General features: G+C 36.3%; 1 protein-coding gene across 5 annotated transcripts in view; it reads left to right on the top strand.

Annotated features, from left to right (window-relative positions):
* The window catches only part of LOC124595447 (hyccin), a 165,216-nt gene that overhangs the window by 17,483 nt on the left and 133,508 nt on the right, over window positions 1–14,225 (top strand). For all 5 annotated transcript variants that reach the window (XR_006978207.1, XM_047134193.1, XM_047134205.1 and 2 more), the window contains 3 exons: window positions 3,211–3,336; window positions 7,507–7,718; window positions 8,212–8,492. Coding sequence is in view for 4 of the 5 variants with exons in the window: in XM_047134193.1 (XP_046990149.1) it covers window positions 3,211–3,336; window positions 7,507–7,718; window positions 8,212–8,492 (619 nt within the window). In the remaining variant the exon portion in view is untranslated. The remainder of the gene's footprint in view (window positions 1–3,210; window positions 3,337–7,506; window positions 7,719–8,211; window positions 8,493–14,225) is intronic.

The raw sequence follows: 14,225 nt of genomic DNA on the forward strand, positions 1-14,225 counted from the left end.
CTGTGTACTAGCAGCACCAACTGTAATACAGGACTTTCTCCTGAGTTCACAAAATTTTGAGAATACCTGTTCCAGAGCAGAATATGTTCAAAATCATAAAAACGCCAACATCAAGAAGGCAAGACATTTGTTCAGAATCTGACACAGTATGAGCAATTTATTCAGTCTGAAGTGGAAAAGAATTATTCCAGTCATATAATGGGTATAAAGTTCTAACTTTTTGGATTTTCATTCATTTTATTGCTGCTTATTACTTGAAGTTGATTTGTACATAACTACACTTGTATGTTTATGGTCATAAAAACAGTTTTCACTTATTTTACCTTCTGTTTACTCATTAATGTCACACTTGAGCAAATACACTGTGTAACTGACAACTGTTGTTTCAACGTAATTTTATTTGTTGCATATCACTGTTCATGAAGCCAATTCTATATGCAATTTGCTTTAATGCACGTCATAACGGTTTGTACAGTCAAATTCCATGCCAGAACAAATAGTGGTGCTTTTTGCATTAAGCTCATCCCTCAAGTTTTGTACTTCTGTGCCCTCATCTGGCCTTGCTTTGCTTCTGTTAACCCATTAGCGCCGGAATTAAGTTTTTCGTGATTTTTTTTAAATTGCGTTATTATGTTTGTAAAAGGCATAAATTACACAACAGAGTTGTTTCGACGAAAGTCATTACCGCCATTAGCGAGATATTTGATATTGCCATATGGCAACGCTAGGCGCTTTCACTACCTAAATTTATATGGATTACAATTTCAACTAAAATAAGTAGGTTATTGAAATTTCTTATTACATATACAAGTTTTGTGCAAATTTATTTTTTCAGTCTTCATCATACAATTGATGCTTTATAACACAGTACAATTAATAATCAAAAATCAAACCTTGAACTCTGGATTATTTTACATGAAATGGAATGAAACAGTCAATACACAATCCCACATTACACTTTGAACACATTGTTCTCACAATAGATTTACAGTCCTTTTCTTCTTCTTTTTTCCTTTCGTGTGCTGGACGAGGTGGTCAGTTTTATCAAACCTAATTGAATCTGATACGCGGCTGTCGGAACATGACCTTGATGCAGATGGTCTCCTAGCTCCTTTTGGTAGAGCTTGGTGTCTTTGCAAGTACACTGTTGCTACTTCTCTCTTGAAATCAAGCTGAGAAACAGTTTGGTTTCTTGCTTTATTATACAAAATCCAACTGTTTTGTATGGAGACATCTAACATCCATGTAAAGAGAAGCCAGTACCATTTTTTGCTTCTTATTGCAATGCGATAGCATGCCAGATTCTGATCAGTACCTCCCATATATGTATTATACTTGGCTACCAGTTTTGGTCTGGGAATCATTATATTTCGCTCTTTTAGTTGCGTGAATATCTTGACTTGGCCAACTTCTTGTGTACCACATGAAGAAGAGATCATTGTGACAACTGAGTTGTCCAGCCACCGCACATACAATAATCCATCATTCTTCTCTTTTCGGATATGGGGGCTCAACAAACACATCACCTTCAGTATCATCATAAAAAAAAATCTCCAGCGCCTCAGCAAGCGAGAAACCTCTTCTGAAACAAAAATGAGAAAATTCGTCCTTTTACTGAGTACAAGTGCCGAGCGTTGCCATATGGCAACACCGATGTTCAGACGGCCTAAATGTACGTAATTTATTTCACAGCAAGCAGTAACCTGCAAAAAATATATATCTGAGTATTTAAAGCACAACCATACTAAAAAACCAAATCATATATCGTAAGTTACTGTGTAAAACATACTTACTCGAACTTGTACTCCATTTTGCTTTGTCACTCAGCAAACGACGACTTCCAACACTGCTTACGCCACAGAATTTAAATGTATTGTTAAAACTGTTGCATTGTAGTGATCTTTACAGTCTTGCGGAACGGAATACATTGCTGCCAACACTATCGCTTCGTTGATGTCGTGGAATCAACGATTTTAAAAAAAGTGTTACAAACATTGCCATATGGCAATGCACAGCGCTAATGGGTCAATGACATCCAGCAGTTTCTCAACATGAAAGACGATTCCCATTTGATAATTACCATAATCTAAGGTTAGCCCCATCAAATTTACTGGATACTGAAAAACTTCATTCCAGCCACCTCTTCCCTTTCACCATTTTGAATTAAAAGGCTCGATGTAATCGATCTCACTTCAAAAACATGAAGTAATTAAATTGTTAACTCAGTAACAAAACCATTTTCTTGGTCCCACAACTTGCAGAGACATTATAACAGCTTACAATGCACGAGTGTTATTTCTACAATAAAAGGACACTTAAACATAGGATACAGAATACTTGCAATTAATGTTGTTGGTACAAAAATGGGTACACAATGAAATAAATGTCAGCCAAAAGTGACAAAGGGGAAAAAAAGAGAGAAAGGAACATCAAAGGCACTAAAACATTATATAACTGCATGTAGATATTCAGACACAATCAGTACAAGAAGCTACACTACACTGCGTTACTCATAATTTTTAATAATAATAATAATAATAATAATAAATGATTTAAAACAATATTGTCAAAAGGATAGTTACTACTGACTATATAGGGGAGATTCTGAGTTGCAGGCTATCCCTGTTCCCATTCCAGCACTACACAACCTTCTATTCCATCAACGCACCAACAGTCTTTTTACTTCTCTCCTATTTCAGTACCCCTCTACTCCCTCTTTGACCTCTGTCTGACCTCCCACAACTGCACCTAACTGCACTACCCTATTGGCACCTTATCCCTGTACGCTCCTCCTTACCCCCACCACCCAGTTTGCTTCTCCCATCGTATGCCGCCACTTGCAGACTGACGTTGGCAGCCAGAGCCTGTGGTCCTGTGTGTTTGAGTTGCATTGTGTGTGTGTGTGTGTTTTGTCTATTCTGACGGAGACCTGTCCCATTGTACAGTTTCAAAACAGTTGCACATGAGCTACATTAGAAAATGTAAATGAAAAATCAATTGGAGGTACATAACCTTGGGTCTTCAGTGAAAAAATAATTGCAAAGCTGCTAAAGAGAGAGACAGTTCTCATCTGGTCTTTCTTGCTTCCATAATAATGAGTTGTCTTTACAGGAGGATAGTATTTTACTAAACCTGAGAGTAGCACTGTATGTTATTATATGTCTACTATTCCTCTTTTACAAAGACTCTAAGCCATTTTTTGTTTGTCAGAGTTGTCGCAGTGTTGAGACATTATTACTTGGTTTGTACAATCTTGAAGTGGTGGATGAGAGTGGTCAGCCAAAAATCATCTCCTTTCGCCTGCCTTCATTAGCACAAGGATCCATTTACCATGAGGTATGTATATATTTTTAAAATTGTCAATAGTTAAAACATTCAGGACATCAGAACATGACACACTATTGTTTTGCTGTGTAATATCTATGTAACAGCATGACTGAAGGCTACATGTTTCAATTAGGAAAGTGCACCACCTTTTTTTTTAAAATAGTACATCTCCACGATTGGCAAGCCCATTCAGGAAAAGATAATCAGTAACAGAAAATGATTTACAGCTTTAGGAAAGATTTCATTTTGCATAAAAAGTTGGTTAATGTAAATATTTTGTTAGCATTTATTTAGAAGATAAAAAGCTAGACATTGCAAAACTATAATAAACGTCAGTCTGCAGTCCTTACCTGCCATATTCATAAAACCATCCTGAGTGTGCATTATGAAAACAGCATCCTGCCATGATAAGTATTTCATAGACACGTCTAATGTATTTTGTAATTGGCTCTGCAACAAGACAGAAATAGTTTGTTTGGAAGCAGTGCAAGATTGAGTTTTACTGACTTTAAAGGACTGTGTTCTTCCCTATAGTGACACTCATACTGAGAGGGTCACATTGTTAGTAAAGTGGTAAAATATTCTTGAAGTAACATTTGTTCTCATATATGATCGAAGGCACAAGGAGAGAAGTGCATCAGAGGATAAGATGGATTGATGGCGTCGCAGAAGTAATGGATTACAATCTGGAAGGTCTGCAGGTGAAATAGCAGGACATAAGAAATTGGCATGCCTTAATTCATTGGGGCACAGAGTGTCGAAATTGACGAAACGAATAGGGAGAGAGATGGAGAGAATTAATTTTTGGATTTTAAATAACTTTCAAATGATTTACACAGCTATTATCATTTATAATAAGAGCTTGTACAAATGTGTTCCTAGAGTGGATATCTCAATAAGACTTTTAATACAAATGTACTGGTCTGTGAATACTTTACAGACCATTTCTTTTGACATTGTTGGTGAAGTTAAATGTTGTCTTCTCTGAGGCACTCTTTCAGCCTCCATGTGATGCTGGAAGCCACTTGATGTACTTCTGAAATAAAGGTGTGTGCTGGTGAACTTCAGCTGCTATTTGCTGCTCAAGGAGTACCTCAAACAGAATAGCAACACATCAAACAGAATAGCAACATGTCACACACACACACACACACACACACACACACACACACACACACACACACACACGTACTAATACATAATATTATATTCAAAATGTGGACTTGTGCACTGTCATAAATTCTGTACTCTTACAGTACCTCGGTGTGTCCCTGGACTGGACTTAAAGCTTCGGTCAACATCCAATGAAGACAGTGTGCAAGTTCTAGCCAGAAATAAAATTCTGCAGAAAACCTAATAGTGCCACATGGGGATTCTCAGCCTCTACTCTGAGTTTTAGCGCCTAGTCCAGTAGAATATAGTGCACCTGTGTGGCTCAGCAGTGTTCATTTAAAGAATGTCATGGTGCCCTACATTTAGTCACATTCACTCATGCCGTGTACAGTGGGATTCTCTCCTCAGAGAATATACCTAAAGTAAAGTAAGCCTTTGCTCCTGTTTCACCGACTGTTTGAAGGTGTGTAAATCAACAGCCTACACTCCAGTGCACTTGTGCACTTTTAATGGCTGAAAACTATTTGAGTACACATTTAATATCACTAAAACATGGCAAAAATAATGAGAAGAGTCCTTGTCAGTATGTACCCATGGCCTTCACTGTGTCATAGAAAAACCTGCCTCAGCAAAGAAAGAATAAACCTCAGCAGGTGTGCAGACTCCAGCGAGTGGGAAAAGGCAACTTCCACAGAACGTCAATGTGTTGCCAGCAGACAAATATCAACATCTCAGAAGAATGCAGTTATGGTCTTGCTCTGGTCAGTGATCTGTCTTCTTCAGTGTGATGCAAGATCCAATGAAATACATATAAAACTGTTTGCAAGTCTTGTGATTTACATCCTTCTGTTTTTTTTTTTAATTTGACCCTTATACCTTGTTTACTATTTAAACTGTGTGTATTGTATGTATATGGTTACATGTGATTAAATGTAAATGGACTGATAAAAAATCTACTCATCAAGTGATGGCAGGAGAGCACACATATAAAGATACATTAAAATTTGGAAGCTTTTGTAGCCAGTGGCTTCCTTTTCTGGCAGAATGGTTGAAGGGGAAGGAAGAGGATGAAGGAAAAGGACTGGTGAGGTTTAGGAAATAGGGAGGGTTTGGAAAAGTCGTCCAGAACCTCAGATGAAGGGAGACTTGCCAGACGGGATGAGAAGGAAAGTGGACAATTGCACCACATGGTACTCTTTCTGTTCCTGTCTAGACTCCTTGGACAATTCGCCTATACTATTTTCTGTTTTATTAAATAATCAGTAGAGTTTTGAGAATTATCCATAATTCCTTGCTAGAATTTTTTAAATTATTTCTTAATTGATTGCTAGATGTTTTAAAATCATTTCTTAATTCCATCTTTATAATTTCTTATTTATACTCAGATTTCTGCTGAAACTCTTAAACCATTCTGGGCTGTTGACCACTAGGCTCCTGGTGACAACAGATGTCGAATGAAGAAGACCACAACTTATAATGAGTCTGAATCACTTCTTCACTATTGTAGTGTTAAATGCCCTGCAGCAATACCCATAAATTGTCAGGATCCTTCCTAATGCCAACATAGCACACAACAGCACCACAATTTTCACTTAAAAAAAACTTGACTTAAAACAGTGCTCACCAAACTGCTTATGTAGCCCTCGTTGTTACGATGCAGACACGTCATGGTGATGATGTGTTAGGTGAGCCATGTTGCTGAAGTTGGGTGCATGGATTTAATGCCCAATGCGGTTTGAGATGAGCTGGCGACAGATGGACAATTGGCCATATGTGATTTCAGGGAAATACGGCCGATATTCTTACAACCCTCTCTGGCTACTGACAACTATCTTCTGACTCGTGTCCTTTTTCTTCAGAATTCTTATCATCATACATGAGGTTATTAAATTTGCTTTTTGTTCCCCAAACAATTAATTCTGGTTATTTTCCTCAATTTCATTGCTAAAATTAGTTTGTACACTGCTGCAAAGCTGGTTATTGAACTCGTTGTCAAGGACAACCACAATCAATCTCTCGAAATTTTCCAACAAGAACTTCAATTTCTTTCTATTCTTCTGTCACCTGTTTGTCCTTTCAGTAGGTCAGTAAGCGGGATGTTCCCTTCTGTACTTGACGAAAGTATGTTGCGGGAGTAACTTCATTTAATAATTACAGTGCTATAGTGTGCAGATTTGCAATTACGGACTCGTTTATTTGCAGTGCAGTTCCCGTCTCTGGATGTTCTTTCTTCTTTCCTTGATGTTCTTTCTTCTTTCTTTGATGTTCTTTCTTCTTTCCTTGATGTTATTTCTTCTTTCCTTGATGTTATTTCTTCTTTCCATGATGTTATTTCTTTTTTCCATGGAATTCGTCCCCTGTACAGAGTGGCCTGTGATGGACACAAAAATTCATGCTTATCTAGGTTCGACAAGCTGCCAAATAACTGAAGTATATTTTGAAGACATGCCTATCCTTCAAACTTATACAGCTCTGGAAACTCCCATATAAAATTGTCTGCAATTTAGTTTTGACTGTTACATTGAATGTTAACAAAGTATTGACAGCTCAATTTCTGCTCTTTGACAGGCTTTAGCACATAATCTCCACTGGAACTAGCTCTTCTTTTTATTTATTTTTTCATTACTTAGACCATTGTCAAGGCGCATGCAATTCTTTGGAGCTCAATATGTCTCAGAACTAGGGGCACAGCTGCCCGGAATAACCGTAAAATCAACAGGTGCCGGAAATATTTTACCAAACTGCAAAGCTGCCCTTTTCTTGCAGAAACGCTGCGTCCATCACACTCATTAACATGCACAAACAATACAAATTCTGTACACAATATGCCTATCTAAAACTCCATAAAACTATTAATGAAAATTAACTGTGTGTTTGGCAAGCATCGTTAATCGGTACTATTAACACTATGCAACACATCACTTTATGAAAGTGATATGTTATAACTCAGTGTCAAAACTCATTGACAATTGAAGATCCTAGTCTGATTAGTTAGCCTTGTCCTTTGTATGATATAGTAATAATCAAATAAAATGTTTATTAGTACTGTTTATTTGTTTTGATCAGCCTATGTCCCTTGCACCACTGACTGAGAGTGCCCTACGTCGATGGGAGGAATGCAATACCAAACCTGTTCAGTGGGGTCCTATGCCTCAGGTGGAAACACTTAATGCCCAAAACAGACTAAAGGTGATGACAGCATTATTATTTCTCTACAACCAACAGCTGAGTCTTGCAAGCAAATCTGCCCTTGAATATCTCAGCAAGGTCTGCTCTAAGTGAGTATTTCTATTTTTCTTGTAACTGATCATAATTTTGTCATGATGAAAATTTAAGCTTCAGTTTATAAATGTTCACAAAATGTGTGCATATTATTCTATAAAATCTGGCCTTAGCTCTACATGAATCAGCAATAAGTCATTAACTACAGAATTATTCTGCATGTAAATACAGTATATGCAAACCTGTTATTGGAAACGTGATTTGTAAATTAAACTAATATTTTGTAAATGTTTCCCATTGCTTCTCTCCTCACACATTTCTGCAAGTTGAGAGAATCATCACACACTCTAGTTTTGTTGCTACTTAAAAAAATTCAACCTCTTTCAGAATCTTGCATGACTGTTCTAATTTTTGCAGTGCATAATGTACTGAAGTGCATTACTGTTTGCTTGAATTCATTCTGGCCACTGTATGAAGTTTAGTATTATGTTCTTTGTGATCAAAGATCATGATATGATTTGTATTAATTATTTTGTGTGTATACCACAGGATAGTGACTCAAGGCTTCAGCAAACCAGGTCACCACCAGAGATCATCATATGGTTCAGATAGTTCCAGCTTGGTTCCACGCTTGTTGCCACGTATTCCTGTCTCATCACAATTTCTTCTTGAGCTGCTTCATGGTGCCTATTTCTCATTATTTAACGGAGCAGCAGCTGCAGCACAAGCAGCTCTTGATGATCTCCATACCCGTGCCTGTTTTGAAGGGTATCCAGAGGTTGTGTTAGCTACTAATGCTGTACGGAACTCTTTGCAAGTCAACACCTCTGGTAAGCATTTCCTCAGATGGTGGGGAGCACTGTGATTAACATTATGAATATACTAACAGAACTCTATCAGAAGTGTCTGAGATAGTTTACTTTTCATTATGGTTATTAAAAATTAAAAGGTGTTTTCTCTGAAACAAAGCTTACTACTTTTAATATCAATTGTAACATATGAAAGTGAAATTAGATGCCCCAAACCTTGGAAAATTTTTACATGAAAGTCATTAACTAATAAGTTTTGTTCTGACATTACTTGTCATAATGGTTGTGTGAAATCTGAAATTTATAAAGCAAGAATAGCTAGTGTAGAACAGTCCCAAGTTTTTTGATCCAATGGTAATGCAGGTGCAACGAGAAAGAGAGGTGAATAAAGATAACATCCTAGACAGAGTACACAAGATTACCAAGGAACAACAAGAGGGTAGGAGAAGTTTGTTGTGGATGTTGTAGAAGAAATAAAATGCAGTTGTGGCAATATACAGATGATTAGCAGTAAAGTAGTGCATGTTGTACTGTTTGTTACCTATCTCGTTTCTTGATAACTGAATGATGTGGAATCTTACGCGGTATATTGTGGTAAGACCACATTCGCACCACGTGTTTGTAATTGATAATAATACGAGTAGTTCCAGCACAATTTCAGCAAGGCTTATTTATTAGTAGTTGCTGAAAGATTACACACTGCAGATCTCGTTTGTCTAGGGGTTTTGTCTGCAAAACATTACTCTAACAAGCATGGCCTGGGTTTTCTTCTTGTTTGAAATAAACACTACCGGATTCGAATTACTTTCGGCTAAAATAATATTTATTCATACTCTTTGTTTAGTAACTACAATATTTTCACTTCGAACATTGATACCCTAAAAATGCATTATACTGTACTGGTCACTTAAACACATCCATCTCCATCCAATACCGACAAAGAAGTGCCGGGCAAGCCAACATGTGTCCGGAAGTTGCAGACATTCCTGCATTCCAGATTCTTTGGTCTTCTGACCTTAATACACTCCAAAGACACATATAAATAAATACATATAAAAATACAACATTTAACACCTCAAACAAATCCATTATTTATCATAAAAGAAAATATTCATAAATAAATAAGTTAAACACATTGTATGGCAACATAATGAAGTTACCTTAACTCTCTACTGTGGGCATCGTACTTTTCGCATGAGATAAACTTTATCTCTGACAGTTAATTACATTACAATAGCCCACCAGGACTTACAAGTGTACCTTGGTCCACTTGTCAGTCCGATACAGAAATTGCATTATTGTCTTGTATACAACTTTTTATCACAACTGTAGTAAACTGTTTATTCTTTCATCAACCCTTGACTTCCTCCTTTGTCTCACAACATAGATTACATACATACATATGTCAATTTGTTGCCCAGAAATTTACTATAAAATAATACTAAAGTTAAAACATTTTCTCATATTAGAACAAACATAGTACCAACTCCTATATCATCAGTGAGGTTGCAAAAGTATTTCAATTCAACAACACTATTCTCTCATGAGCCTTGTAAATTATGTATCAAAATTAAGAGACAAAATAAGCCAACAAATTATCTGTGTTGTGTTATAAACAGAGCTGAATAAAAACAGTTATGGTGAGCATGATGTAAAACAAAAGCACACTTGCATATACAAGAAAATATATTCTATTAACCATACAATTTTTTTTTATAAGCATTATGGTCTATTTAAGTGAATGAACAAATTTCAAAATTTATGAGATTTGCTATTCTCAAACTGTGAGGGTGGGTGACGTCTTGTCTCCTAGCATCATCAGTGAAAGAAAATCCCTGCTTGTGTCTGTATGTGTGGATGGATATGTGCGTGTGTGCTAGTGTATACCTGTCCTTTTTTCCCCCTAAGGTAAGTCTTTCCGCTCCCGGGATTGGAATGACTCCTTACCCTCTCCCTTAAAACCCACTTCCTTCCGTCTTCCCCTCTCCTTCCCTCTTTCCTGATGAGGCAACAGTTTGTTGCGAAAGCTTGAATTTTGTGTGTATGTTTGTGTTTGTTTGTGTATCTATCGACCTGCCAGCGCTTTTGTTCGGTAAGTCACCTCATCTTTGTTTTTATAATTTTTCCCACGTGGAATGTTTCCTTCCATTATATTGATATCACTTATAATAGAATTATGTGACAATCAGTCTAGATACAACATCATTTTGCATGAGATGTGTTACATGGCATAGTGTCGTGACCGCAATTTTTTTTTTTTTTCTTTTTTCTTCCAGTAAAATTCTTTCCAGATAAATTCACTGAATCCATATCTCTTTCCAGTATCCTTACCTGTATCATTACTACCAGAGTTATATGCTGTTATTACCCTAATTACATTTTCTTTGGCCTGATTACTATTCCTGAATATTTCATTAATCCAACTACATTCATTTATACTATTGTGTGTCTCTCCTTTATATTTCTCTCTTAACATTTGTGCAATGTGATACGTAATTCTATGCCACCAGTCTGGATACAAAGTTTCACATATATCAAGTGTTACCTTTCTGAAATTTTCATCATCCTTAATGGCACTACTGTTAACCCATAAGTTAAACAAAAATTGCTCACTATCTGACATTTCATCATCTACTCCCCTAATGCTGTTAAGATTACCTGCTGTCAATTCCTTCTCATTTTTCTTCCATGTATTAAGATCAAATAACTCATTGGCTGAAATTCTGGCATCCTTATCATTGAAATTGTCAACTGTTTTCATGTATACCTCGCTAATTTCATTACTATCCTCTTTTATATTAGTAATCCCTAAAGCTTCCAACTCCTCACTTACACCAATAAAACATCTATCTTCACTACTATCCTCAATCTCCTTTTCTTCCCAATCAACATCACAAAAATTATCATCTTTATCCTCTGCACTCTTACCTTCAGTATGCGGATACACATTTAAATCATCCTTACTATGTGCTCTTTTCATTCCTACCCCACCAGACTCTTCCATAAGTTCTCTAATTCCTAATACACTTTGATCATTTGAACAACTATTTTCCAGCAAGGTGCTCCTCTCAGCCCACTCATAGAATGAATCTAAGTTTACTTCTTCACAGTTTTCTAAGCAATCAGTGTCTTTAAATAACTTACTTTTTGTTTCTGGTTTATTTGTATGACATATATTATTTGTAACAGATACTACATTAATGGGATAACACTTCTCTTTAAAATAATTACTCATTATGTCAGAGGTATCTTTCTGTTTAGTTAGACAGCTTGGGTTGGCCCTTTCCATTTGTGTATAAGTAGCTCCTACCTTGCGGACCGCCAATGGAGCCTCATTCAGTTTTTTAACTCCTGTTCAGTTCTCCCCATACCATTATGACTATTCCACTCCTTTGGTTTATTTCCAAAGTGCCTGTTACCAAATTGATTATGACTATTTCCATATTGACCCTTGTAATGGTAATTGTGTCCTTGTGATCCCTTGAAGTTGTGCTGGTGATTTCTCTGATGAGAATCACTACTTCCAAAACTGTGTGGTTCCTTTTTATCATGTGTGTTTCCCCAATTTGTATGCCCTGTCTTTTGAAAATGGTTTTGACTATGGTGTGGTGGTTTACCTGTTTTCTCAATAATTCTGTCTAGTTTGTCAACATATTTCAAAAACTGATCAATTGTGTCATCTGGGCCATAAGCTAACTCCCACTGTAGTTCACATGGTAGCCTCCTTTGGAGTGCATCAATTTGAGTGAGTTCATCAAAAGGTTTGCGTAGGTGAGTGAGTTTCCTTAACTGATTTCTGCAAAATTGCTTCATGCTACCAAATTCATGTTTATAAACAGGTCCATTCAAGAATTCGCTTTTTATTCTTGCCTGTTCTGTCTCTGACCAGAATTTACTTAAGAACCTCTCCTCGAACTCTGCAAAAGACATTCCCTCAGTACAATAATGATTAGTCCATGACAATGCTTCACCTTCTAGAAATCTTTTCACAAATTTAATTTTCAAATTATCATTCATATTTGGAAAAAAGTTATCCTTGCAATGCTGCAGGAAATCTACCGGATGCATACTGCTCTCATCTGAAAAGTTTTTTACTGGAATATTGTACCACAAAGTGCCAATATTGTTCGGCAAACTATTGGTGACCATATTGCTACTAACACTTTCAAGTTTCTTAGTGATGTCATTAATACTACTTTCTAAACTCTTGACTTCATTTTTGTTTATCTGATTATTTACATCTATTTTTTCAGTAATAATTCCTATCTTTTGTTCAAATTTACTTTCTACTTTAACAATTTTATCGTCTACAAGAGAAATACGCTCAGATACTGTTTCTTCTACATGTTTGATATCTGAATGCACAACTTTAAACGCATTATGGATTTTCTCTCTACCTGTACTAACTTCAGTTTTCAGATTTTTTACTTTTGCATCTACATTTTTAACTTTTCTCCCGACATAATTGACCTTACCCGTGATCTTAACCATATTACAACTCAAACTGGAAATTTTTGCTTCTACTTTTTGAAGGTGATCGTCATTTTTCTTTTCATATTCTTTGAATTGTTTTTCAAATTTATCACTCATGAGCTTAAGAGTCTGGTCTAACTGAGCAGCGTTGTTTTGCTCCATTTGATCCAAACAAATCTCATTAGCATCGAGTCTGTCTTTAATATTTCCTAACCACTGTCCGTTTTGTCTGTTAGTGTCATCAATTGCCTTAAATTTTCCCTCCATATAATTCATTATTTTTGATAGTATGTCTTTAACTTCATTCTGTCTTTCCGTATGAGTTTCAACTTTGTCTACAGGATTCGGACTATTACTGTTGCATTCACTTTCGTATGATAAATTTACATCTGTACTAGCGTTGGCGACACCGTCGTCAATACCTTCCTCTTTTACAATAGTCATCTTTTTACACAGGAATAAACAAAACACAACAAATTTATCTTTTCTAAAGGATACTAAACTATCTTACTCACAGTTTACTGGTTTTCTTATCTTATAACGTCTTCTTTGTTGATTGGTGCGTGATGGAATTCACAACACTGAAACACTACACTTTATGAATATTGCCTTTTTTTTGTTGCACAACACTTTACTCTTTTTTTCTTCTTTCTTAAATTATTGCGCCGTTATTCTTGCTCCAGTAACTGCATTCCGATATCTTGAAGGTACCAGCATACGATTTCCTTTGTCTTGAAGGTATCAGCATACGACTTCCTTGGACATTTTCATCCAGGATGTACGAATTCTGTCGTTTTCTTCGCAATCTCGGTGGTAGTTTACTTCGGTAACATTTTCAATAATCCCGGACGACGCCACCATATTGTACTGTTTGTTACCTATCTCGTTTCTTGATAACTGAATGATGTGGAATCTTACGCGGTATATTGTGGTAAGACCACATTCGCACCACGTGTTTGTAATTGATAATAATACGAGTAGTTCCAGCACAATTTCAGCAAGGCTTATTTATTAGTAGCTGCTGAAAGATTACACACTGCAGATCTCGTTTGTCTAGGGGTTTTGTCTGCAAAACATTACTCTAACAAGCATGGCCTGGGTTTTCTTCTTGTTTGAAATAAACACTACCGGATTCAAATTACTTTCGGCTAAAATAATATTTATTCGTACTCTTTGTTTAGTAACTACAATATTTTCACTTCGAACATTGATACCCTAAAAATGCATTATACTGTACTGGTCACTTAAACACGTCCATCTCCATCCAGTACCGACAAAGGA

Source organism: Schistocerca americana, chromosome 1, assembly GCF_021461395.2.
Source record: "Schistocerca americana isolate TAMUIC-IGC-003095 chromosome 1, iqSchAmer2.1, whole genome shotgun sequence".
Lineage (NCBI taxonomy): Eukaryota > Metazoa > Arthropoda > Insecta > Orthoptera > Acrididae > Schistocerca > Schistocerca americana.